Source organism: Tribolium castaneum, chromosome 1 (genome assembly GCF_031307605.1).
Source record: "Tribolium castaneum strain GA2 chromosome 1, icTriCast1.1, whole genome shotgun sequence".
Taxonomy (NCBI): domain Eukaryota; kingdom Metazoa; phylum Arthropoda; class Insecta; order Coleoptera; family Tenebrionidae; genus Tribolium; species Tribolium castaneum.
This window is the reverse complement of record NC_087394.1, coordinates 23,712,833-23,739,731: the sequence shown is the minus strand read 5'-3', so window position 1 is coordinate 23,739,731 and position 26,899 is coordinate 23,712,833. Positions and strand designations below refer to the sequence as shown.

At 33.5% G+C, this 26,899-nt stretch overlaps 2 protein-coding genes across 5 annotated transcripts in view; one reads left to right on the top strand and one right to left on the bottom strand.

Annotated features, from left to right (window-relative positions):
* Window positions 1–2,620: 2,620 nt before the first annotated feature.
* The window catches only part of D12des (delta-12 desaturase), a 54,534-nt gene continuing 30,255 nt past the window's right edge, over window positions 2,621–26,899 (top strand). Inside the window, exon 1 of one of the 2 annotated variants that reach the window (XM_008192864.3) lies at window positions 2,621–2,772. Coding sequence is in view for 1 of the 2 variants with exons in the window: in XM_064358935.1 (XP_064215005.1) it covers window positions 3,261–3,283 (23 nt within the window). In the remaining variant the exon portion in view is untranslated. Of the gene's footprint in view, window positions 2,773–3,202; window positions 3,284–26,899 lie in introns of those variants that run through there. The other variant, XM_064358935.1, reaches the window with a different exon arrangement.
* The window catches only part of robo1 (roundabout 1), a 476,471-nt gene continuing 471,079 nt past the window's right edge, over window positions 21,508–26,899 (bottom strand). For all 3 annotated transcript variants that reach the window (XM_064359787.1, XM_008192882.3, XM_064359788.1), the window contains one exon: window positions 21,508–25,032. In XM_064359787.1, coding sequence (XP_064215857.1) covers window positions 23,204–25,032 — 1,829 coding nt within the window. In that variant the 3' untranslated portion in view covers window positions 21,508–23,203. The remainder of the gene's footprint in view (window positions 25,033–26,899) is intronic.

Here is a 26,899-nt window from a genome sequence, read left to right as displayed (position 1 = left end):
TTGCTAAAAATTACATTAAAAGCTACTAAATAAAAGCTACATCTAAAAATGCAAAAAATATAGGGTGTTCCATTGGAAACATTGGTTTGCAGTGTAGCTCATTTCCGAGACCCCCTGTATATTTGACAATAATTTTAAGTGAGACAGGGGGTTTCAAATATTTAGGCCTAGCTGCACCGGTTCGGCATATGAATAACACTCAAAAAAACTAGGCTAACAGACTGATATAAGTGGAATTTAAATAAGTTGAGGTGCGAAAATGTTGCGGAATTTCATTTTGTTTTACTGTCAAGAGCAAAATAATTCAACAAAATTCAATTGAAATTAGTGTGTACTTATTTATGTACTAAGTTTTTAATCTTATTAAAAAAATTAAAATTAAAAAAAATATTTCTGACTGAAGCCAGAAATAAAGCCAAATGTATAAGCTTTCATGTTTAAATATGGTAATGTACCAACAAATAGTAAGATGCAAACGTAATAACTTTTTAAACCATAAAGAAAAAGGCTTATTCTATCAAACCAACCCATGCTTTCAATACAAAAGGGAAAGAATTTTTGATTTCGACACTATATATTTTTAGATCTGATTCTGTGTACAGTACAGACTCCTTTTTTACTGAAATATCCTATAAATACTTTTTTGGTTATTTGATCTTTCTACAGATTTCTCTTTTTTTTCTAGATTTTTATTTTTTTTTATAATTTCTTCTCTAGATGTGATTTTAATTTGTTCGCTATGATTCTACTTTACACTTTTCGCTAAATTCATTTCAAGAATATTTCTTCACTCTTCTGGTTCTTTATTTTCTTTTAATGATTCTTATGTGTTTTATTTTAAAATCTCTTTTTCTATAAATCATTTTTTTCAAAACTTTTGTATGTTCTTTTGTTTCTACTCTGTTTATCTATAGATTCGTTGGGTCCTTTTTTAATGTCTCATAAAATGTTCTTTAGATATTTTTCCAGATTTTGTTTTAGATAATTTGTTACTTTTTTAGATTTTTCTAGATTCCTCTCTAGATTTTTTAAAATACTTTTATAATTTCTTCTCTTGATTCAATTTAATTTATTCTTCGACACTGTCAAAATTTACGGTTTTTCTCCTGTATAAGGAAGTTTTGACAACTGTTTGGCATTTCTCAGTACGAAACGTCAAATTATTTTTAACAAATTTAAAGCAATTTTAAGTCTTGCTGAGTCTATTTCGAAGAATAAAATGTTGTATTCAACTCGTTTTTGTGTAAATCGATTCATTTATTTCGCCTCGTGGATGATAAACCACTCGTTTTCACTCGTGGTTTAAAAATCCACTCGTGAAATAAAGCGTCCGATTTACACTCAAACTCATTAAATAAATAACTATTATTCTCTGTGACTTTTCTTCCACTTTTTTTTTATTATTTTCTAATTTTTTTTTCTCATAGGTACATTTCCCTGATTCTTCTCTAAATTCTTCCTTAAATAATTTTCTTTTTTACCTAAAAATCTTTTCTGGAATGTTCTCTAGATCTTTCTTTTTTAAATTTTTGTTAAGATTCTTTTTTAGGCTCTTCAGTAGGTAACTCTTTAGAATTATCTTCTTTTCTAAACTCTTTTGGAACATCCTCATTTAGATGATTGTTAAATATATTCTCTAAATCTTTTTCCAGATTTTTATTTACTTTATTTGTTATTTTTTTTAGCCTCCATTCTAGATTTTTTAATTTTTTTGATAATTTATTCTCTAAATTCTTCTTTAAATAATTTTCTTTTTTACTTGAGAATCTTCTCTGGAATGTTTTTTAGATGCTCTTTTATGTTCTTCTTTCTTTATATTCTTTTTAAGACTTTACTTTAAATAACTCTTTAGAATCTTCTTAAAATTGTTGTCTAATGTTGTCGTCCAGATTCTTTTCTAGACTCTCCTCGAAGATTCTTATTTAGACTTATTTAGACCTAAAAATGTTGAGTAGTAGACTTGGAATTCTAGATTTCCATGTCCTTTAAATGCACCCGAAAAAACAAAGGACAAAATAACGCGTTGTTTTTTGGAATAAAAAACGGAAGATAAACTTCAAACAAATACAATAATGTTTGGATAATCTGAACAGAAAGTTAGCAGGAACTGTTCGGACTACCAAAACTCTCGCATAATACAGGGTGGTCCACGAGTACTGAAAAACTTAACCATGCAAATACATACCTACACACAGCGTGTCTCAGCGATTAAAAAAAATTCCAATATTGCCTTTTAAATATTTTTTTGTTAAGAAAATTAATTGCTTTTTTATGAAGCCATAAAAACTAACCTCCTGACTCACCTACTCGTAAAATTATTTTCAAATATTAAATAGAACACCATGTATTTTTTGAATTTTTTCTGTAGCTTTTAATACTGATGTTTTTAGCTAATTTAATTGGTAGTTCGGGTTACACAATTCAAACGTTCGGATTATGGAAACAATTTTACACAATTGGGGTGTTCGGATTATATTGGGTTTGGATTATCCAAACATTATTGTACATTATTTCAAATTTTTCTTCCAAAATGTGGTCTTTGAGTGATCTTGTTTTGACTTGCAATTTATTGGTCCGATCGGAAGTCCCGTCCTATTTTAACACTTTATAGTCTTGCGAAAAAATAGTCTTGGCATGAAGATTGAGTGGTTGGGTAGTTCTAATTCAGTATACCATTACGTGTGCAACATTCCGGCCGCAATAAACCATCGAATATGTTCTTTTGTGTTCCTAAATAATCTCACCTTTAAATAAACGGATTATCGAACTTGCGTAAGTAAAACAATTTACAGAGTGAACTTCGTCTGTCGGTTTTTATATCTCGCAACGAAAATAATGGCTTTATTAGCGGTGCTTTTATCTAAACAATGTTAAACGGCATTTTAATGCCATGCCACAGAGCGAAACTCGAGGAAAAACCTGTACAATGCGGCCAACAGTTGTTAGAGAATTGTTTATTATTTTTGTTGCGATAACGGCTTGATAGGGGGTGATTTATGGCAAATTCATAAACGGGGCAACACGCGACTCTGACACTGCACCAGACGAATTTGAATAAATTTAAGCATGCAAAGTGAGATAAAATTGCGATTTTTCCGAATTTTTTTACAAATGGATGATGGACGTTCCACCGGATAATTATAACCCGAGTACAGTTTGCTGCACGTTGTACTCTGTAATTATTATGTCATTTATCAAAGGTCGGATCGTAGGCCTTGACGGGATTTTTCTAAATTCGTAGTTGGAGCAGCACAGTGTTGATGAAACGTTTGGAAAAAATCAAGTGAGTATTTGCATTTTTTCCACCGATAATTTATTATTATTGCTTGTGTTAATTAAATGAGTTTGCATTTTACACGGGATGTTATTTACGGGCGCTTTTTTCTTTGTTTGGGAACAGTTGTACGTCTGCGGAGTTACAAAGACATTCATCAAAACTGATTAATATATGCACTTCCCAGTGATAGCAGTAGCTATCTTTAATATTATTCCGCCCACAGCTTCTCTGCCGTGTTATTTATATCCAGCTTGCGCTATCATTAATAGCATTTTATAGCGGGACGAGAATTTCTCAACATCTTGCAGAATTTCGCACATTTTACAATTTTTCCCGTTTTTGGACGAAAGCGAAATGACACTTGCAACTCGCGTTGATTTGTTGTTATGTGGCGGCACAAATTCGCATTTTCCTTGAAATCTGCGCCAGGTTTTTGTAGAAAAATTTTGGTATTTTTTATGTTATTATAATTCAAAAACTTATAGCCGGGCAGAAATCAGCATTTGCTATTAAATACTTTTACAGAATTTTCTACCTGTCCCCATAATTACAATTATTTAATTAAGGACCGGTTTACAGAAGCGTTAATAATTTAATTCGCAATTAAATGCGTGATTAATCACGTGACCAAATTGTACAAATGTGATTGTTATCTTGTAACAAGGAATTAAATTTTAGCAAAGCTTTCTATAAACCCGCCCTTATGTATCTTAATATCAAAACATTAAAATATGAAAATATCAATATACACAGTGATTCAAAAGGGTTGGACAATCTTTTAAATGGTGATAGAAAACATAAAAGGAAACACAGATGCGATTTTATAATATCTAATTTTATACAGAGTGTCCCAGCGAGTTGGAAAAGTCTATTTTATTGATGGACTTTTTAATGTTACAAGATTTATCTTTTTTTACAAAATAATAAAATATAATTCAATTATACAGGTTGTTTCTAAAATTAGCTACGTATTTTTAGATGGAGCACTCTATATTTTTTTGCATTATCGGATGCAACTTTTAATATTGATGTTGTTATTGGTTTATTTTCTTAGTGTTTCCAATAATTTGTTTTTTTGACGAAAACACGTTTTAGAAAAATTTATTCTACAAACACTAAAAATACTAGAAAAATAGGAAAAATAGAAAGTTCAAGTCTTACGAAAAAATAAAAAAAAAAATACGAATTGTATTTTTTGAGTGATGGTCCAGAAAACACTAAATACTTTTCCTTATACTGAAAATTAATTATTACTTATAATATAATAAAATATCGAATAGTAAAACAAGGAAGTTGCTTTCAAGTTCATTTTACGTCCAGGCATTTTTATTATTTAAACTTACTACTTACTTAAACAATTGTCTGTAAATTAACATTGAATAGCTGTTGTAATTTATGTTGTGATTTTTTAATTACTAAAAAGAGTGTCTTGTTTTTGTCAATGAGAACTAATTGTTTAAAAAAAATAAGCAAAATCTATTACTAAAAAACATTATGAACAACATCTATATCCAAAAATGAACAAAACATAAGGTGTTTTATTTAAAAATTATATAAATTTGCACTGTTACATTTTCTGGATAATAGTTATTTATAGATACAAGTAGAGGTAGTACACCTTTATTCTACACAGTTACGATGATACATTATTTGATTTAGTTATTTTTTTATCTTACTAATAGACTAAAGTGGCCATTTGGTGATTTTTTTTATTGTATCTGTAAAGAAATTTACGAAATATTTCTAAAATATACCTATAAAAGAAAACGTTGTATTATATACGTAAAGAAAAGTTGAACAACTTTTCTTTTTTTTTGTATAATAAACTTCTATAACGAGTTTGAGTGTAAATCGGACGTTTTATTTCACGAGTGGATAATCAAACCACGAGTGAAAACGAGTGGTTTATCATCCACGAGGTGAAATAAATGAACCGATTTACACGAAAACGAGTTGAATACAACATTTTATTCTTAATTTTGAAACACCTAATATGTACATCCAAAAATGCACAAAATATAGAGTGTTTTATTTAAAAAAATATATCTTTGCATTGTAACATTTTTTGGACTTAAATTTTGTACAAATTTATTTAAATATTTTTTGACTCCTGTCCTAAAATGACATTTATCGTATATGTTTCCCGGGCGCTAAGTGACCTTTCAGACACACTTTTACAACCCGTGGTTTCGTGAATTTTGGCACGAGCTAAAGTTAACCGCCATAGCTTCGTGCATTTTAATCAAGGGCTGAAGTTAGCTGTAGATTTCAATGTCAAAAAAAATAAAATAATTTCCAAATTGTTTTCGTCGTAGAAAACTAATTTTGAACTTTACTCTTTAAAGTGTTGAAAGTCGTAATTTTCTAGGACTCTTCGTTTTTGTGTAATACATTTTTAAAGAAAACGTGATTTCTTCAAAATCATCAAATTATTTCAAAAACTAAGCAGAATTGACTAATATAGGTTTGATCAAAATTATTAGTATTATTAAAAGCTACGTCCAAAAATGCAAAAATCCAATAAAATTTAGAGTGTTCCATTAAAAAAAAGTAAGTTTGTGTTGTTGCTCATTCCTAAAACACCTGTGTATTTGAAAATAATTTTATGTGATGTAGGGAATTATTTCAAGGTCAATAATGAATTTCCCCAACTAGCTGGGACACCCTGTATAAGTATTTTGTAGCAAGCGCCGAATTTTGTGTGATTAATGATTATTAAAAAATAACTTCGTCGTTGAGATAATTGATGTAGTTCCTTCTAGTTAGCTTAGTCTATTTTGTTGTTAGTTTCCATTTTTGTGAGTAATTGCGTTTAAATTCGCTTTAATTTCGCCTGAAAATAGTTGGTGGGTCTAGCTTTTGAAATTAGGAGCGATTACGCGTTGTCGAGAGCGGTTTTGAAATTTATTAGCGCAAAGAGCAGCGCGCCTCTATTGCATATATTTCGTGTTTGTGAACGAAATTATGTAATCTGCATATGTAATCCCGTTGGAGCGGCTTCACTTAGATATTCTATTTTAATTGAATTAGCCGACGAACGTGGTAAACAGATCATACATCTAGATGCAAACATGGAGTCAGACGCACGGGCCCGATTAATAAATTCAAACTGCTATATAAGGTCGCCGATACTCTCTCGCATATTATTATTCTCGAAGGCGTTTATGGATAATTGCGAATTTCACGCTTCTGCGGCGGCCTTCTGGCCTTCACTGCAAAGGTTAAACGGTGCCAAAGTTTGCAGATTTGCCCTAAGAATGCTTACGTTTACGTTTTCACATCATCAAACATGACTTTTTCATCCAGTCTTTGTAAAAATGCATATAGATTGCTTCTTTAAGGCGACTCGACATGAATCATGCAGCATGCAAGCTTTCTACAACTTTGATTATTTTCCAACGCAAATATCGACTCATTCACAAAGATAAAACTGCTTTGCATTCATTTTCATACACTGAAATTTACATAGCCATCGAAAGATCAAAAGGAAATTAGCAAGGGGGCGAGTTTTCACCCGTTTTACGAGCTCTGAAGAAACAAATTAAAGTTTTTTTTATACTATGTTCAAGCACGTCACAAATCAATTTCGAAACTAAAAATAACTTTTCTGGGCGACTGATGGTTTTTGTGTTTTAGAAATGTATTTCATACTTGTTCCCCAAAGAGGGAGCTAAAGTCAATCTTCTCTTTTGATTTATAGGTTTTATTAGATTTTTTTTTGCTTTTCGATATTTGTAATTGAATTTCGTTTTATTTTATTACTTTATGTCTGATTAACTGTTGATAACTTGGTTGATAAATAAATTGTTTTGAATCCTCTATACTAGTACGAGTAGTAGGTACCATTTTTTTTTAATTAAAAATATCTTAATTTTTTAATATCTTGGCTATAAAAAATATGAATTATTTGTTTTTGAAGAGGCATCTCCTGTAAATTTTCTTAAATTTTGCAGGAAACAAAGCTTAGTATGAAAAGACTTTTAATCGGAGAAAAATTGTAGTCGACAATGCTTCTTATTATGGCTTTACTGATTATTATTATTTTTTTTTTTTCATAAAATACAGTCTGTTAGGCAATAGTTTGGCAAAAAATTGGAGGTAAATAGAAAATGGCAAAACGAATAGATTAAGTAAAATTTGTGTAGATCGAAAATGCATAGTTGTCCCAAAAAATCGTTCTTAACTTAAGGTCCCAAACTTTGAGTACCGCTGAACTAGAATGATAAAAATTGCGTGACTTTAAAATTATTGACAAAAGGGCATTAACTTCTTGGTCCACTCCGTAATTCTTCTATTTCAGTTTGCTTTGTTATTAAATTTTACAAAAATCACAAACAAAAATAAATTTGGAGTTTCAACCTCCCACATGCTAACAATACTAAAATATTTAAAAGTTCTCAAAACGTCCATGCGCCACTATCTAGCTATTTTATTTAAGGAAAAAATTAACTGCTTTAAACTACTATAAACCACACAGTTTAAATTAAATTCTTTAAATTCTTGAATAAAGTATGCACTTTTTGGAAAAATGATAAAAAAATTATGAAAAGATTTTCAACTCGTCTGGTCATGACACCCTCACATAAAAAATATTGCTAACACATTCCCTAAAACCCCGTATAACTCAAATTCGTATTCAAATATGTACCCATTTGATTTTTGCAGAGAAGAAAAATTACATAAAGGTTTTTCAATCGCAAAAAATTGTCTAGGTTCTTACTGAATTTTGTTCTTTCTTTAAAATGTACAATGTGTAAAAAAATTTAATAAAAAAAATTTAAAGGAATTATTTTAATTTTTGCAGAAAACAAAGTTTGTTAGAAGGATTAAAAAACACTGGACTTCCTTTGTTCTGTCTTTTACACCACAAATTCTTCCGAGGGGTTGTTAACTTTGAATTAATTGCATAAAATTTTAGAATTTGATCGGAATTGTTTTGGAATTTCTGGTATTATTTGTGAATTACTTGAATTCCTATTGTTATTTATCTTTTGGGAATGGAAGGTTGAATTTTTGGAACTACCGGAATTAATTTGGAATTTGGAATTTTGGAATTACATTATGTAATTACGAATATTAAGTTGCATATTCAATATATTTAAAAAAAATGTTATTTTTTAAGTTATTTTAAGTAGACTTTTGTACGTAGATAGAAGAGAAAGAAGAAATCTTTAATCGAAAAGGCAATTCAATTGTGTTATATAAACTTAGAATTTAAATTAAAACATTTAATCAGCAATAACTACGAAAAAGTAATAACCTCGATGGAAGTTAAAAAAATTATTTATTATTTATTTTATTTATTTTACAAGATATAGGAATTGTTTATCTAGAAGTGAAAAGGTTAAGTTCTAGAGCACTGATGTCAAAGCTTGTCAAGCACTCGCAGATTAACATAAGATAACTTGGATTGCAAATGCATTATCTGAATCATTTTGTATGTTAAATTTTGTAAATTTAATTGAATAAAATAAATTTAAAACATTTCATCTACCCTTGCGGTTAAAGTGCTATCTTATCTACCCAATAGTTAAAAAGAATAATTTAATATCTGCTACAGAAAAAAAAATTAAATAGATAGGGTACATAATTCTTGGTGAAAAGTTTTTGAAACACTTTTTCGAAGATGGAAATATCAGTAACTGTTCCAAAGAAGTAAAATACAAATACTAAACGAAAATCACTTTTTGACTTACTGCCAAGAGTCCACTACATGGCCAAAAGTATTTAATTTGATGGAGAATAATTTTCAAAGAGGACTAGATTTTTTTGTTTTCAAAATAATTTTTGGAATTAAAGACTGTTTCCTGTACAGCCCGAGTAGAAAAATGTATCCTGTAAATCACTTTCAAAAATATTCCTTAAAACGGCTGTAAAATACTGCGGAAAATGGCTAAAATTCGATTTTTTTAGCCCCCTTAATCATAGCCTAGAACAAAGTTCTTAGGCAACCCATTCGCGGTACATTTTTACACTATTATAAAACCTATCAATTTGGTTTTACCTTTTTAAATCGTCGATTCTGGGAATTTTGGGTTCTCAGCTAATAGCTTGAAATTTCACTCTGAAACCGTCGAAAATTTTAACAATATCTGGTTCAACACCTTATCTCCACGCTTTTACTTCTATGAGAAGTAAGAGTGAGTGAAAATAAGAGTGAGATTTAGTTTGTGCTTTTCAAAGACTGTGCAATATTTCCACGATCTATGAAATAAAATTCAAGTATAATTCAAACGAATTCAGAGAGATTTAATATTCTCTCTGAAAAAAAAATCACTCTGTTTTTGTCGAAATCCGGCTCTTGACAAAGCAAAAATTCCTAATTTGTTCCCGAGTGCCGTCCCTTCCACAAATATGAAAATAAATAAGTGAGAGTGACATCGTGTCAACAACGATGTCGTAAAAGTCGTAAAAGAAGCAAAGAGCTGTAACAAGGGAGATGAATGGGGCGCCGATCTGCTAATATTATTAAAAAGATATCTCCCAAATCGAGGACAATGAACAAAGAATTTCAATCAATAAACTTTTTCGTTTAATGGAAAAAAGCAAATATTAAACGGGCAGCTGCGCCCCACGCCTTGTCGCAGATTTCTTTCGAATTGTCTGATTTTCCATTAGTCCAGACGTCTCTCCACGTACTGAGATTAGAGTCCATTAGTTTAATCACTGGCGAAATGCTAATCGGCGCGAATTTTTTGGTCTCTTGACTGCGGACAGAGCGCCTTTTATTAATCACATTCCGCAATAATAGACCACACAAATGAATTTCTCCGGCATTAATCAAGCGCCTTCGTAGGCTGATTGTTGATATAAGGCTTTGCCGTCGAGTCGTAATGATAGAAAGCGGAACCCACGCCAAAGTGACACAAAAAATCCGTATCGATGGTGAAAAATTAACTCCATTCTTCTCGTTAAAAACGCATTTGTAATTCCGAATGACCGCCTCGATAATCCTGATGAATGGATGCGACCCATCCATTGTGGAAATTTATCATACGTTTGTACATACTCGCTGGATTACTAATGTTTCTTGTATAAACTTTACACTAAGCGAAGAGGCCATTAATCATCCCAGTCCGTTGCACCGATCAAGAAAAACCTATTTTCAGCGCACGAACATGTAATTAAACAACTTTCCAACTGCATTGGTTTCCTGCTCTGCGTGCTGCTCGGCAAAACGGCAAACAACCGAACTATTTTTTGGCTCAGAAGGCTGTTACAAGAAAACGCGATTTACATTTTCAATAGTTTTCTAATTTCTCCTTTGAATGAGTTATATGAAGCACAATTTAAAAAATCGATACCACTAAAATTATTAGTGCAGCGATATAACTCGCTCAAAGGAGAAAGAGTTGCATAGTCTATAAAAAAGTCTATAACTACAATTGAGCTAAGACTAAGACTTTCGAGCTTAATATCTCAGTTATTTGTCAACCGATTGTTATGAAATTTAGAATGCACATGTTTTAGGAGGTGGTCTTTCAGTTAGGGACAAATGACTTCAAGTTAAAAAATGAAATTTGAAAACATTTTTTTTATTTAAAATTGAGCCAAATTACCGTAAGATCATTAAACCCCGAAAAATAAATGGCTACACAAAAAATTAACCAAATCGCTCGGCTGATCCAAGAAAAAAATTAAATTTTGTTGTTAAAAACTTAATCCAAATTTTGATAATAATTTGGGCAGTTACCGTTTGAAACAATTGATGAAGCATTTCTACGCGGCATTTTGTGTACCACTGAAAAAAACTGTCAAAAGTGTGCGCCCTGTCAGAAAAGTAAAATTGTTTTCATTTGGTGAAATTACTCTAAAAACCAACAACAGTGCCTGAAATTTCTGTGTTGTTGTAAAAGGAATCAATACGCCTATGGACAGTGTCGTTGGACTTTTTGTGAAATGTTATTTTTAAAATTTAAAGTTCAAAGAATCGTCAATAATTTGAAGACACATGAAGCGTACCTGAACTAAATCGAGTGAGGACAAAACACGTCACTGGAAACGAAGCAATAGTTGGGGCAGTAATTCAATCTTTTGAAGAGAATACAGTCAGCAGTGTACGAAACATTTCCAAAGTCCTGAATGTTCAAGTGTCTAGAATTTTTCAGTTGTTCAGTCTTTTGGTTCTTTTTGAAAGAATTAAAGCATCCAGTACCAAAAGTAAGTCAAAAATAATGTTTTTTAACTTTGTATGGGTGAGAGATAATTGTGAAATGTCCTTTGCGTGACAGTTACGTTTCTGCGAGTAGGATTGACCAAAATTCAATGGTAGTGCTCATTTGTCTCATAGACATCTACGCTTTTGCATCTGTACCCACGTCTAACTGTTTGTTTCTCATTTTTCTCGCGAAACAGACGTCTTCCACGAACGAGTTTTTTCAGACAGCATTTTTCATTGACGATATTTTTTTTAATATAAGTCTTAAAAGGCTTAACATTTTAAAAAGGCATGTAAAAATTACGTTTTTAAGACTTGAGTTGTTGCATTAATTGGATTTTCTAAAATATCTGCATTTTAAATTTCTTAGCTGAAAGTCTTAGCTGAGACACCCTGTATAGTGAAAATAGAAAAGGGCCTAACACAGAACCCTAAGGGACGCTTCATGGAATAGAGTGAGGATTAGAAAAAGAGTGGCTAATCTTGACTTGCTGCGTTCTCCCGATAAGATAAATTCTTAACCAACTTAAAAGCGGATTACCAATTCCATATATGAAGCTAATTTATGTAGTAAAATTCAATGATTGATCTTATCGAAAGCTTTACTAAAGTCACTGCACACAGCATATACCTCTAGTCCCTCACTTATATATTTTATTATTTCATTGACGTATCCTAACAAATTAGTTGTAGTAGACCGCCTCGGAAAAAATCCACGTTGTTGAGAAACTATTATGTGTTGAAATGATGAAGTCAATGACTTACAGATTATGGACTCAAATATTAAACTAGAAATAGACAAAATAGAAATGGAACGATAATTTTCAACACGGGCACGGCTACCACTCTTGTGTACAGGGTGCTGCATTTTGGATGTCCAAATAGGGGATCTCCGAAATTAAGAGGTTTAGAGAAAAACGAGTGATACATTCTCGGGTCCGTTTTTTGAGAAAATAATTTTGGTCAAAACCGCATCTCGCTATCGTCTTTTGTTTTCGTTATACATTTGAAATAAAGACTTTATACAGGCAGTTTTTTCAGAGAATCTAATAACGTTATCAACAATTTTTTTCAACCATTCCTTTAACTATAATAACATAAAGTTGTATTTTTATAAATAGAAATCATAGTTGGTTATGACATTTTTGAAAGTCTTATTTTTTTTCTGATTTGATATGTCTATTTGTGTAATACATTAATTTTAAATATTTAAGAAAAAACAAAACATTTTGCTCTTTCTTTATAATAATAGGCCATGAAAAAATTTTGGATTTTTAATTAAAACTATGAAAATTGTATTAGGTACCCAACAAGTAGGTATTTATAATTTAATGATTTTTTAAACCCTAATTAATTCGAAAACAGCATAATAAATTTTTATTAGATCAAATTTTTGCAATTAATAAAAATTGTTTGTTTTTTTATTAACAGCAAGCTTACATTGTCATTCTACATATTTTCTAATTTTAAACATGAAATGTCGGAAGAAGAAAAATCTTATTAATTGTATGATTGCGTATCAATAAATTTTTATTTTACAAAAAATGACAATCCAAACACCAAAATCAAATTCCATCTGCGGTAAAAAAATACACATTATCCACTTCACCTCCATTGCACTTCACTAAATCATAAAAAAGTGCCATTAAATTTTTTACATTTTTTATGTAATTAAAATGTGCGACGTTCGTATATTTGTTCAATTGAAAGTAACTTTAACATAGCTTATTTTTATAATTTCACATTTTTTACTTTAATAACCGTTCACAAAATTTCTAGATTATTCACACCTTTTATGTGAAATAATTTTTCCATGGCCAACTACGTTCAAATACTTCAAATATATTTTTTATCAAAAATATATAAAAATATCAAACTATATTTATATTGTTTTGAGTTCAGAAAAAAATAAGCTTTTTGAAAATGTCATAGCCAACTATGATTCTCATTTAAAAACATACAAATTTATGTTATTACAGCTAAACGAATGATTAAAAAAATCGCTAATAACATTATCAAATTTTATGTAAAAAAGTGCCTGTATTATGTCTTTGTTTTAAATGTGTACCTTTTATAATAAGGAAGATACTAATTTTTTAAGATGTCGCTTTTGTTTATAAGTCAAAAACAAAAGACGATAGCGAGATGCGGTTTTGACCAAAATTATTCTCTCAAAAAACGGACCCTAGTCACTCGTTTTTCTCTAAACCTCTTAGTTTTGGAGATCGCTTATTCGGACATCCAAAATGCAGCACCCTGTACTGGAACTACATGACCACATTTCCAAAATGATGGGAAGATACCAGAATTCAAGGAAAGCGTAAATAAGTGGTAGAACTAGCCATGCACTACATGACTTATAAAAAACAGCAGGAAGTCTATCAGGACCGGGACCCTTGTTAAGGTCTAACTGATTTAGAACCAAAACGATATTTGACACACCAAAACTTACATTATTAATATCAGCAGTCTGTTTACTATTAAAGTTGGAATTGATAAAATTATTAGTATTATAAACTGGTGAAAAGAAATCGCTAAAAGCGTTACAAATATCTTAACTAAATTCAATTTTGATTTTGGTGGTCAGCCATTTGCCTAAACACGAATAGTAAATCTCGGAGCGCTTTATCTAATTTACGACGACATTAACAAGTGGAACAAGACCTGCAGAGTCGATAAGAGCATTTCTTTCGTATAATTTATAAGACGACGGCAAGTTGCAACACCGGATTATTGTTTGTTGCGATGTACCTCAGCCTTTGATAAACATTAGCGAACCGAAGCAATTCTTCGTAATTTATAGCAGACGCTCCAACAAATGGGATTTATGTGGGTTAATCAACTGTTTGAGGATCTCTCAAGATAAATACGCCCCGTTCGAGGAAGGGTTTAATTATAATCCGGGAGAAAAATGTCGCTTTGTGATTTATGTAACCGAACGAAAACAATTATTCTTACGGATAATAACAGGCGAAGGGTTGTAGTATTTGTGGAATTGGGGGAGGATAAGCTCGGATCAATAGAGGATAATCTTGCCGTGCTCTGAATAAATTTGCTACAAATTAGTGTTCGGCCGGCAAATAAATAATCGGAATGGGGCTTTCGCCGGAAATGGAAACAAGACACGCCAGTGGCGGCTCGTTATAAAACGATTTTTTTCTAATGAAACGTCTAGCCCAAAACTCAATTATTTTGCGAATTTTCCCTCTAATACAGCGTAAATTGTCCAATTAATTTGCAAAAGTTCTCTAACAAACCATTTTTTAAACACAACTCAGTTTTTATTTTTTTTCTTCTCCAAAAGTACAGTGAGAAAGTAGTGAGACAACTTTTCAGCCAAATACTCATTTATTTGTTTATTTCGCATACACTTTTTAGACTATGCCAAAAATGATAAATATTGGCATTATAATTGTGTATTTGTTATATATTTATTTATCCGCTCAGCTGAATTATTTTGCATTTGCCAAAAAAAACATTCAGCTTCCCCACATAAAACTATCACATTTACCCCTTACAAAATAATCTACTATGTAGTTAACGTACTTTTGGTCTGTTTAGAATGACTTCATTAAACCATTCCGGAAAAATACCAAAATTTCTGCCACGTCAGAAATGGCATTATTGTATTGTTTTGTTAGATATGATTCAGTTAATTATTTTTTTGCGAAATTCCCCCTAAAGAAGATGATAAATCACGTAGTAGTGAGTGGAACATCTCACGTGAAGCGGTCGCCGTAAAAAAAACTAAATAAATGTAAATAGGTCATGATTTTTTTATAAACGAGTTATTTATAAAGTTATTTACTTCTAGAAATTAACCAAATATAACGCATAAAGTATAAAGTTTTTGTAAAATGTCATTCTATTTGTTATTTTTGCAAAAATTTGTCAAAAAGTACATCGAAATTGACGCTTTTTTGAACCTTTTAAAATGATGTTTAGCTCGCTTTAAGTAATTTTTCAGTGAAATTTTGGTAAAACAGGTATATTATGACAAAAATTACTTTAGTTTTAGCTAAAAACTCAAAAGGATTTTGCGTAATGTGTTCTAATACGGCGACAAATTTCCAACTAAGGTCGAAAATTGTGTTGGTTTTGTCTAATTTGCTAAAACCTCGTTTTAGGACTGAAAAATTAAAAAAAAAATCAAAAACGCCAAAAATTACATAGGAATTAATTGGGAGTCATTGTTTATGCATTAAAAGCAAAATCTAACATTTCTCATGTAATCATCTATGAAAGTAAATAAAACAAAGTTTAAAAAACCCGACACACCAAACCTTTATTTAAAAAATAAAAAAAAATTTAAATAAAGGTTTGGTGTGTCGAGTTTTTTAAACTTTGTTTTATTTATTTTCCACGCCGAGGAAATGCAACAAGAAGTATCTATGAAAGTGGAAAATAACATGGTTTTTGCGTTTTGCGGTGTTTTAGCATGTCTTTCAATCAAACTATGCATAAATTTCGTAGAAAAGGCCAAAAAAACACAAATGAAATTATTTTGCGTTAGATTTTTGGAGATTTCGAATTCGAACGTCGGTAATTTTGCACAATTACATCAAAATTGACGCTTTCTTTGTGATTTTGTCGAAAAATCATCAAAATACCTCAAAATTAGCTTGCTTTATGCACTTTTTTAGCGAAATTTCAGCGAAAAAATAGTTGTTTATTTATTATACAAGTAAAAAAAGTTGTTCATTATGTGTGAGTGATCAGAAAGGAATCAGGAGCAGATAATGCCAACTTTTCTTAACGTGTATAATACAACGTTTCTTCTAATTATACAATGTGAGTTAATAGTGGGTTATTTCTGACACGTCCTCAGATACAATGAAAGATACAAACTGCACTTACCACTTGGATACTTCGTTTAATAAAAAAAAATTGAATCGACATTGTTTTTTTATCTTTTAAATAATAATAGTCTATAATGAAATTTAGCGAATCTGTCAAACAAATTTGACAATACCTAGAACAATGTAATCGTGGATTAATTTTGATGTTTTTTAAGGATTACCGATCTGGTCAGCTGGCTCAGAAATAACCCACTATTGACTCACCCTGTAGGTACATTGAGAAATTTTTCACCGATGAAACAAAAAAATCACCAAATGCTCACTTTATTTTATTGAGTATAATAAAAAACAACTAAATCAAATATTGTGCCATAGTAATCACTTGTAGAATAAAGGTTTTATTACCTCTACTGGTATCTATGGAGTAAGCAAATACCTATAAGAGAATATTATATTATAAGTGATAGAAATGCCTCATTATATGCGAGTGAGCATTTTGACCCACGAATGCGCTTACGCACGAGTGGGACACTTCTCACGAGCTTTATAATGGCATTTCGATCACGTGTGATATACGACATTTTATCTTATCTTATTTTATCTCATACCATTGTTTTCGGTGACAGAAATCATATTTCGCTCACAAGAGAGATAAAGCTGTCAGTTCTACTCACAAGCGAGTAAATTTGACAGCTTTCTCTCTTGTGAGTGAAATTTGATTTCTGTCACCGAAACAATGATATAATGTACCTAAAAAGGTACACCTAAAAGATTAAAATACATATGCAAACTCACTTTTCTCACGAAAGGTTGCTCAGACCAGGAAATAATTTTTTTAAAAATTACGTTATTTTTACCTTTTTCGGGCATTTTAGTGCAAAAATGGCGAAAAGTGCATATTGAAAATAACATTATCCTTATTTATCGGGTATATTAACACGTTTTTCATCCAAAAATTCACTTATTTTGCATAAATCCGCGAGAACAGGATAAAAAATTACAAAGGAGGGGTTGAAACTACGTTGAAACACACATTATTTTTATATTTAGTTTTTGAATGATTTATTTTGTTTTTGAGCAAGAAACTTCCTTATTTTTGCGAAGTATCGTCGAAAATTCTCAAAATTGATTTTTTTGCCAGTTTAAAATGATTTTTTGTCACATCTGTAACCAAGAAGCATACTTATTTTGCGAAATTAGATAACCAAATTAATGAGTAGATTGAAATTAACGTTCCTTTTTCTGCTTACAATGCTTTTTAACCCTTAAATTATGACCGAGAAATTTACTCATTTTCGAAATTTCGTAAGAAGGACCAAATGAAGGCTTTTGGTCTGTTTAAAATGATTTTCAGACCGCTTTGTGCGACAGATTTCTTAATTACATTTAGAGTTTTATGTTTTGAGCTAAGAGCTCTCAAGAGCTCTCTAATTTTGCGAAAAATATGGAAAGGCGGAGAATTTTTTTTTATTAGGTAAACTTGAACAAATTATGAACTGAATGTTTTTTAATTGAGTTTTATAGGTGGTCTACATTTTCTGTTCGAATAAGCTGTGCTCTTCCATTTTAACATAATTAAAATCTGTGTTTAAACACCTTATTTATTGAATATTTGTTTCGGAAGTAAGGCATGAAAAACTAGAGCGAACGTGTAAAATCAGGGCAAACAAACACGGTTGGTAGTTTAACATTTTTTTAATCACGAGTCGCTAGTGAGAAAGGGAGAGGAGATAACACAGGGGGCAAAAAGGCAATAATGAAGCAATTTCGATGCGTGAAGTTATCAAGAAGTTGCAAACATCCCTTGCACCTGGCAGACAATGCTCGCACGGCATTCCTCCCTAATGAGTTTAATTAAACGCCCTCGCCCTCTTCAATATAGACGTAATTTAGCTTCGTTTCGTCTCATAGTTAGCATCTTTGCAAAGAATTTTCGAGATTCCTGAGATATGTAGAGCACCTTGTCTCGCATTCCGCAGTGATCTTTCGTCGACTAATTACATTATTGCGAGTGCTACTGTCGCAACTCTTATCTGATGCACGACCACCACCGTGGGAGGACTGGCCAAATTTCTTCTTTGTTGAGCCGGTGTAAGTCGACCGGATTATTCCAGGCCTTCCGGCGGCGACCACAACTTGCCCGACTCCTCGTCTAGATTAAATTCCTCGAAAATTCTCGCCGGTGTTTCATACACGGATTTAATTAAAAAGTTTGCTTCGACCTACGCCAATTGCTGCCACTGCACACGAAAGGGTTGAGGAATAATTTTCGCTCTCAATGGGAGAAAAAGTGCAAGATGCGGCTTTGTTGACCGGCTGATTGTGCTTTTGTAGAATAGTTCGGAGTAGTTTGCGAAGGAAATGTGCACGAGCATTGCGAGATTTCAACAAAATGAAAAGTTTACAATTGAGTAATGACCACTTTCAGAACTAGTTTCCGAAGAAGGGGCTGTTACAAAACGGGATTCTTTGATGGTAGCTAGTCTTGGCCATTCTAATGTTTTAGGAACGCATGTAAAAATGCACATAGAAAACTGGTATTATCAAAGATTCAACAATATCAAGTAAAAAATTAACGTTTTAAAATCTGCAACATTTTAATTTAAAGTGTCAGGAGCTCCTGTATACTAGATTTTTATCGACAGAATAACAAAATTTTAAGTTATATTTATTGTTTAAACTTCTAAACACAAAACACAGTTTTACAGTAACATGTAAATAAAGAAAACTAGAAGACTTTCAAAATTTTGAGGTGTTAGGACGCCAGACAGAGTTGTTTGGAGCTGAAGAGGTGTTACAGATTTTTGATACAAGAGTTTTAAGTTAATGAAACCTCTAAACACAGTATTACAATAACCAATAAATAAAGAAAACCTCAAAGTTTCAGTATTTTCATCAGGATAACACAAAGGTAAAAAGGTGTTCTAAATTGAAGCACAATGAGAAATATGCAAAATTCATGTGTGAGGAGCACAACGATCACAGAAAAACAACTAAATATTTCAGATTTTGAAAAATAAGAATTTTGTTAAAGAAAAAAAAAGAGGAGAAATTCCGAAATATAACTGTAAAATGTACTGTTAAAACTTGCTAAATTTAAAATATGAGGATTCGGATTAGGATCACAGAAACATGAAGAGGTGTTTACAATTTTTAAGCTCGATATTACAGAAACCTGTAACAGCGTCATCTAGCGAAACCATACTTTATTTTTCCCAACTACCCTTTTGCATTTCTGTGATCCTAATGCGAATTCTGGTTTTGGCAGTTTTTGGCGATTTTAAGAGACAGTTTTTTCAAGAAACACAAAATTTTTGGTACAAATCGATAAATTTTGAAAGTATCAGGAGCTGGTATTAGGATCACAGGAAGGCGAAGAGGCTTTTAGGATGTCAGGCGGGAAATTTTCTTAAAATTGCTAGATTTTTAAATTAGTATTAGCATCACAGAAAGACAAAGAGGTGTCCAGAATTAGAAAAATGAAAATTTTTGTTAAAAACTGCTACAATTTAAAATATCGGGATTCGTAGTAGGATCACAGAAACGCGAAGAGGTGTTATAAATTTTTAAGCTCGGTATTACAGACACCTGTAACAGCGCCATCTAATGGTACCACACTTCAGTTTTCTAAAATACCCTTTTGCATTCCTGTGATCCTAATACCAATTCTCAGTTTAAACAAATTCTGCGGATTTTAAGAGACAGGTTTTTTACGAAACACAAAACATTAGCGAAAAATTGCCAATTTATAAGTATCAGGAGCTAGTACTGGATCACAGGAACTCGAAGAAGCATTTTGGATTTCAAACGGGAAATTTTCTGTTGAAATATATTAAGTTTAAAATATCAGAAGTAAGTATTAGCATCACAAAAACCCTAAGAGGTGTTCGGATTCAAAGAGGGAAGTTTTTTGTTAAAAACTGATAAAATTTAAAATATCAAGATTCGTATTAGGATTACAGAAACGCGAAAAGATTACAAGATCCGCAGTATAAGCATGAAGAGGTGTTATAAATTTTTAAGAGCATATTACAGAAACCTGTAACAGTGCCATCTAATTGGGTCACTTTCTACTTATCCGAAATACCCTTTTGTATTCCTATGATGTTAATTCTAAATCTGATTTGAAGAAGCAGTTTTTTCACGAAACACAAAATTTTTGCTAAAAATTACCACATCAAAAGTATCAGCAGTTAGTATTAGGATCACAGAAACGCGAAGAGCTTTTATAAATTTTTAAGCTCGGTATTACAGGAACCTGCAACAGCGCCATCTAGCGGGATCACATTTTAGTTTTCCGAAGTACCCTTTTGCATTCCTGTGATCCTAATACGAATTCTGGTTTTGACAGATTTTGGCGATTGTAGGAGACAGTTTTTTCAGGAAACACTAAATTTTTGCTAAAAATCGCCAAAGTTAAAAAAGTATCAGGAGCTGGTATTAGGATCACAGGAAGGCGAAAAGGCATTTCGAATTTTAAGCGGGAAATTTTCTGTTAAAACGTGCTAGATTTTTAAATTAGTATTAGGATCACAGAAAGACAAAGAGGTGTCCAGAATAAGAAAAATGAAAATTTTTGTTAAAAATTGCTAAAATTTAGAATATCAGGATTCGTAGTAGGATCACAGAAACGCGAAGAGGTGTTATACATTTTCGAGTCGGTATTATAGAAACCTGTAACAGCGCCATCTAGTGGAACCGCACTTTAGTTTTCTGAAATACCCTTTTGCATTCCTGTGATCCTGATACCAATTCTCAATTTTACTCGATTTTAAGAGACAATTTTTTCAAGAAACACCAAATTTCAGGGAAATATGATTTATTTTAGAAGTATCAGGAATAGTATTAAAATCATCGAAAGACGAGGAAGTATTTCGAAAATGTTGTTTGTAAGAGCATGTAATTCACCAGTAATTGTCCTGAGGCGAGTGCGCCCCCTAAAAATCGCCATCTGTCTCCGATTTGCTGTTTATCCACTTTAGAGAGCCCACAGCGGCGCAACCATCGTCCCCTAGGGCACTATCAATAGTCATCCATTAGCGCTAATAGTTAACGGCCTATTAGGATCGCATGCATCCACGATCGAAATGAGTCATCACGAGCTGACAAAGCAGCAGCTTCCCTCATTAGAAGCGAAACCAATTACGCAACTTGTGTATCGATAGCGAAAAGCCCAATTTACATGTTCGTTTGCATTAATTCGTAATTAGATTATCGTGTGCGGTCGAGGATAATTATTTCATTCAGCGGTATTGCGAAATGAACAAGGAGCATGTATGCAAGTACCGTTTATTCAATTATAAATAACAGGAAAATAATAAATATCTACATCAATATTTATCTTACATTTATGAATTTTTTTCTACAAAAAGTTACAAATACCGAGTGGTCTCCACAGGTATAACAATGTATTTATATACAAGCTCACAATTCATATATACACGTTTAAATACTCTTTAAGACTAAATCACAATCGATAATATAAATATAAAATCCTACTTACAAGTTCATAAGTATTGCTAAAGAAGTATAGGAATTCAGTCTGAGATTGTATTGGATTATGGGGACCCGGGGGGGTCTAGGCAGTTCTTTGGCAATATCTACAAAAGCAGTTCAACCAAAATCTTACACTCATGGTACTTATGGCCTAAGATGAGTCGCTAATATGACACGAAAACGAATTCCAACTGCGAGACGACAAGTCTGCTTTGTGCTAGTTAAAACAGGAAGACACATTCGACTTACTGGTAACTAAAACGCGAAACTAGGACTAGGCAACGAATAGTCCAGCAAAATTAGACGAAATCGTCATTTTTTCAACACAAAACCAAGTCACAAGCTTAAAATGTTACGTAGCATTTGGTTCAAACTGCCGAGTACAGCTGGATCCAGAACAAACAGTTACTTAATTAACTATTTAAGGCAGGCACTCATGTCGTTCGTTCGTGCTCTAAACACGATTATTAATCGCTCATTACCATAATCCCGAAAAGGGTGCATTATTAATGAATAAATAAAAATGAGTGCATTAATGACGGCCATAAACACAAGTCGTTCATTAATAACAAACGGTCAACGAAAAAATAAAATATTCGCCACATTAGAAAATATCGATGAAGATACATCTGCAGGGATGAAAACATTTTCCCCCCTCATTTTCCTCCCTCGAACTTTCATATTCTATTTGGAAAATGAAAACGATATTTCTGATGAAGCCGTCGAAAAAAATCATATGTAAAACAGATGATTATTTATTCATCTTCATTTCGGGAAAGAATACATGTCTTTCTCCTCTTGGCGTATAAATAGCTATTAACTGAGCCTCTACTTCAATAGGTAATTAAATTTCTGACCGTGATCATCTGCGGCAAATTGACACAAATGCTACATAATAAGAACAATGAAGGCAAAAACATAATTAATTAAAAGACAATAGATAAGCACCGAAAAAAATTGTTTTTAATGAAACAAGCAAACGTGATATATCTCTGAATGGAAATGTTTTAATGTTAGATTTTTGTGTCATTTTTCGTGGCTTATCGTCGAAATAAATTGCTTTCAGCTGATTCTGTAAACAAATTACATAAAAATGAGCATGAATATTTTGTTTTAGCAACGATTTTATCAAAACAAAGCATAATTAGCAAAATTTTTAATGTTTCAATTTCGACGCGAGGTCAACGATAAGATAAAACTTGACGAAATTAAATTGAGATGGAGTTTTAACGTTCCGGCGGTTTTATTAACTTATTCAGGCAGCGCTGTAAAAATATAACGAGCTGCGCGAGATAATAGCAATTCTGCTTTATCTCCCTTCCGAATTTTTGTAAATATTACCAAACGAGTCTAATTTTCTTGGACTAGTAGTCGTATTAGGACATTGGGGGCCTTCGGCCCCCCTGATATGCTGTACAAGTCACTTTCCGCACCGATATGTCAACGTCACTTTCCGCCCGCGTGCGGTAGCGTTCACTTCCCGCACCTTTTCACCTGGCAATGAGGCACCGGCCGCGGATTACTCGGCCCCGCCTCGGCGTACAAACACGACGACTCACTACAGGAACAGGTGGTGTCGTGACTACTCGAACAGGAATGTCTATCAGTCTCGACATCGGCATCGCCATCCTCCCACTGCTGATTGCTCCACACTTTATCACAGTTATGGGGGTGGCAGTGCCCCCGGGGGGTGGACCGCCTCCCGGAGCTGCCGCTCGCCAACGAGCAGTTCCCGCACCGGTTGTACTGCTTGGGCACGTGCACGGCGTAGCACGCGTACCCGCTGCCGCAGCTGGAGCCGCCCCGCGGCGGCGGCACCGGCGGGCACTCGGGCGGCGGGTGGTCCGGTGGCGGCGGGATGAACTCGGACCAGTTCGGCGGCGGCAGGAGCATGGTGGTGGCGTACGGGGTCGGGTTCTCGGGGGATTTTTTGCAGTTGTAGAAGGTGGAGAGGCTGCGTGTGTCGACTTCGGCGTAGTCGGCCGGTTGGGCCAAGGGGATGGAGGAGTCTTTGTCGCAGTCGGTCTGGCGCCAGCCCCTGTCGATCCAGAGTGTGTCTTTTGCGTTCAGTTGACTGGCGTTGACCACCGGGACGTTTAAATGGCCCAGTTGTTTGCTCAAAGACTGGCGTTTTTTCAAGTAGAGGAGTCCTCCGGTGATTACCAGAATTGCGAGAATTGCAGTCGCGAGTAGGACCACGAACCAGGTTTGTTGGACCAAGGGGACAAAGGGGCCCAAGGTGCGCGGGCTTTGGGCCCGCGGGGCGGTCAATAAGGGCACTTGGTTGGAATAAGGGCCTTGGCCAGCATGCGTCAAAGCTGCAATTCGGGCATTGTACGACCCACCGGAAGTTAGGTTACTGATCAAAACGGAAGTAGTGCTCGAATTGACTGTCAAAGACCGGGTAATGGACCCTCGGATCTGGATTTTGTACCCAATTATAATACCATTGTGGTGTTGGGGTGGGGGAGGCGACCAACGGACCCACCCGGCTGTGTCGTTAAAAACCCCAGCAGTGACACCATCAGGCGGTGCCGAAGGAACGTCTTCCAGCGTTTGCGCAACTCTAGAATTACTCGGCTGACCCTCAACCGATTTATAGAACGGCGCGATAAAAAACTCATATTTCGTAAACTTCTTCAAATTCGACACTGTATAGCTCTTCGTTTGCACATCAAGCACAGTCAGTATGTTATAATTGTGGGAACCCCCGGACAACTCCCGAAACCGTATATACAACCCTTCGATATAATCCAACGCTGCTAAACTCCACGTCAATTTAACCGAACTGCTCGACTGTGGTCTGGCGTCCCTTAGCTCGACCAACTTCGTGCTGAGGGCCGTCCGGGCTGTGTCCAGCTCGGACCCGGAGACCGCCCGCGAGTTGGCCAGAGTGCGGGCAATGGACGAGACCGGACTTGCGGGCGAGAGTCCATGGGCGTTTTCGGCGCGCACTATAAACATGTACGAACTGTCGGGTTTAAGTTCACGCACTACGATGTAGTTGGAGACGCGATGGGCCGCGATGACCCAGCCGGTCTGCAGGTCGGGGCTCCAGTACTCGACGGTGTAGCCCACAAGGCCGGCTTCGGGACCGTCGTCCCATGCTAGGGTGATGCTTGATTCAGTGGCGTTGAGGATGCGGGGCTGGTTTGGGGCTTTTGGAAAGGTGGACGGGTCGGGACTGCGGTGCAGGAGGGCTGAGGAGCCCTCGACTACGCTGAGGGAGGCCGACCACGAGCTCTCGCCGCTTTCCGAGATGGCGGAGCAGGTGTAGAGGCCCGAATCGTCCAAACGCAAATCTGTGAAAGGGATGAATAAAGTTAGTCGCTTTTTACCGTGTTTTTTACAATCTAGCATTGCATATAATTTTCTGATGAATTTGAATCCGAATGTCTCAAGTTATTGCAATACGCGCTTGAGAGCTAGATTGCGGTCTATTTTCCTTTCTGGTGTCGCCCTCATGACTACTTAGCACGGTCAAGTGCTGTTTGACATCTCTTATTTTGGGACTTTTTATTTCTTTGTCAAAGATAACATTTCGAAGGCCAAAAAATAGTAGATTAGCAAAAAGTCAATTGAAGACACATGCAAAAATTGCCAGTGTTTTATGTAGTTTAATACTAATTGTCACTTCTTGTACTGTAGCTCTAACTGATTTAAAGATGTGTTTACGAAACGAACTTCTGCAATTGTTTTATATTTGGCTGCAAACATCATCAGTAAGAGACCAGTCAAAAAAGCAAACATGTGGAAAAGCTCTATACAGGGACGCTAAAAAGTATGGATACAGTTAAATATTTTCAGAACGGTTTAACAGAAAACCTTGAAATTTGGAGAACAGTTAAAAGTGTTTAAATTCTATCATCTGAGAGCTTTTTCAAATTTTTATCGTCATTTATTTTGAAAATCTAAGGCTAACTTGATTTTTTCTAAATGGCACGAAGGGTCAAATTTAATCATCTTTAAAAAAGCATTTTTTTCTGAATTCAATAATGTAACATGATACATGATACCCACCTTTACTTTTATTAAAATGTAAAAAAATAAAAATTCAAAAATTTTCTGGAATAGTAAAACTAAGTTAGCTTTGAAAATACTGTTATTAGCGATGCATGTCACTTGTATATTAGCCAAAAATTAAACTTGGGTGCAATAATTAGTTTAATAATAGTACATTTAAGTAAAACTGAGCGTATAGAAATTTTCTTGTTGGTTTATCATGGAGACAGAAAGCCAAGAAGTTAGTGGAAATCAGTTTGAACATCGTTTGTAGCATAAAAATCAAGTATTCCGTGTTTAAAATTTCTTAATTAAAACGTGTTCTTTTTCAGTTAAAAGTGTTATTTTAACAATTATTTTTAACTTTTACTTATTTTTTGGTTAATGAGCTAACGATAAATAAAGACAACATTTCAAAGGCTAATAAAATTTTACATTTTTCAAAATTTTTGATTTTTTTTAAGTTTCGATTAAATTCATGTATGAATATGTTATACCATAGAACTCAGAAAAAAATGCTCTTCTCAAAAACATTAAATTTGACCCTTGTTGCTATTTAAAAAAAAACAAGTTAGCCTTGTATCCGAAGAACAAATGGAGATAGAAATTTAATAAATATCTGAAACGATACAATTTATATACTCTTAAGCATATGCCTAGTCCAATAAGTTTTGATGAATTGTTTTTATAATATTTAACTGTATCTATACTTTTTAGCGACCCTGTATAAGTTACTGTGGAGTATTTAAAAATGTTCAGTAAAAAAATTTTTGCTTTGTTTTTTTAGGAGCAATCTGTTGTGAAATTTTGAGTTTGATTCGAGCTTCGTCAATTTTCCATAATTTTTCATTATTGGCAATATTATCAGCATCAGCAGTATAAATGGCAACTTTTTAATGATTTTTTATTAAGACAATGAATTCCATGACAACGAAAAGTATACTGATCACACATTACATTATTTCCAATTTTTGTAATTTATGATTTTAAAGTGTATCACTAAAAAAACGTAAATTATTCGTGGATAACTAGTCTTTAAAACGCTTGCTCTATTTCAAGCACTCCGGCTACGCCGTCGTGCTCAAAAAATCTTACGTGTTTTAAAGATCTTAGTATCCGCTTATACTAATATACTATATTAATTATACCTAACAATTGGTAGACCGG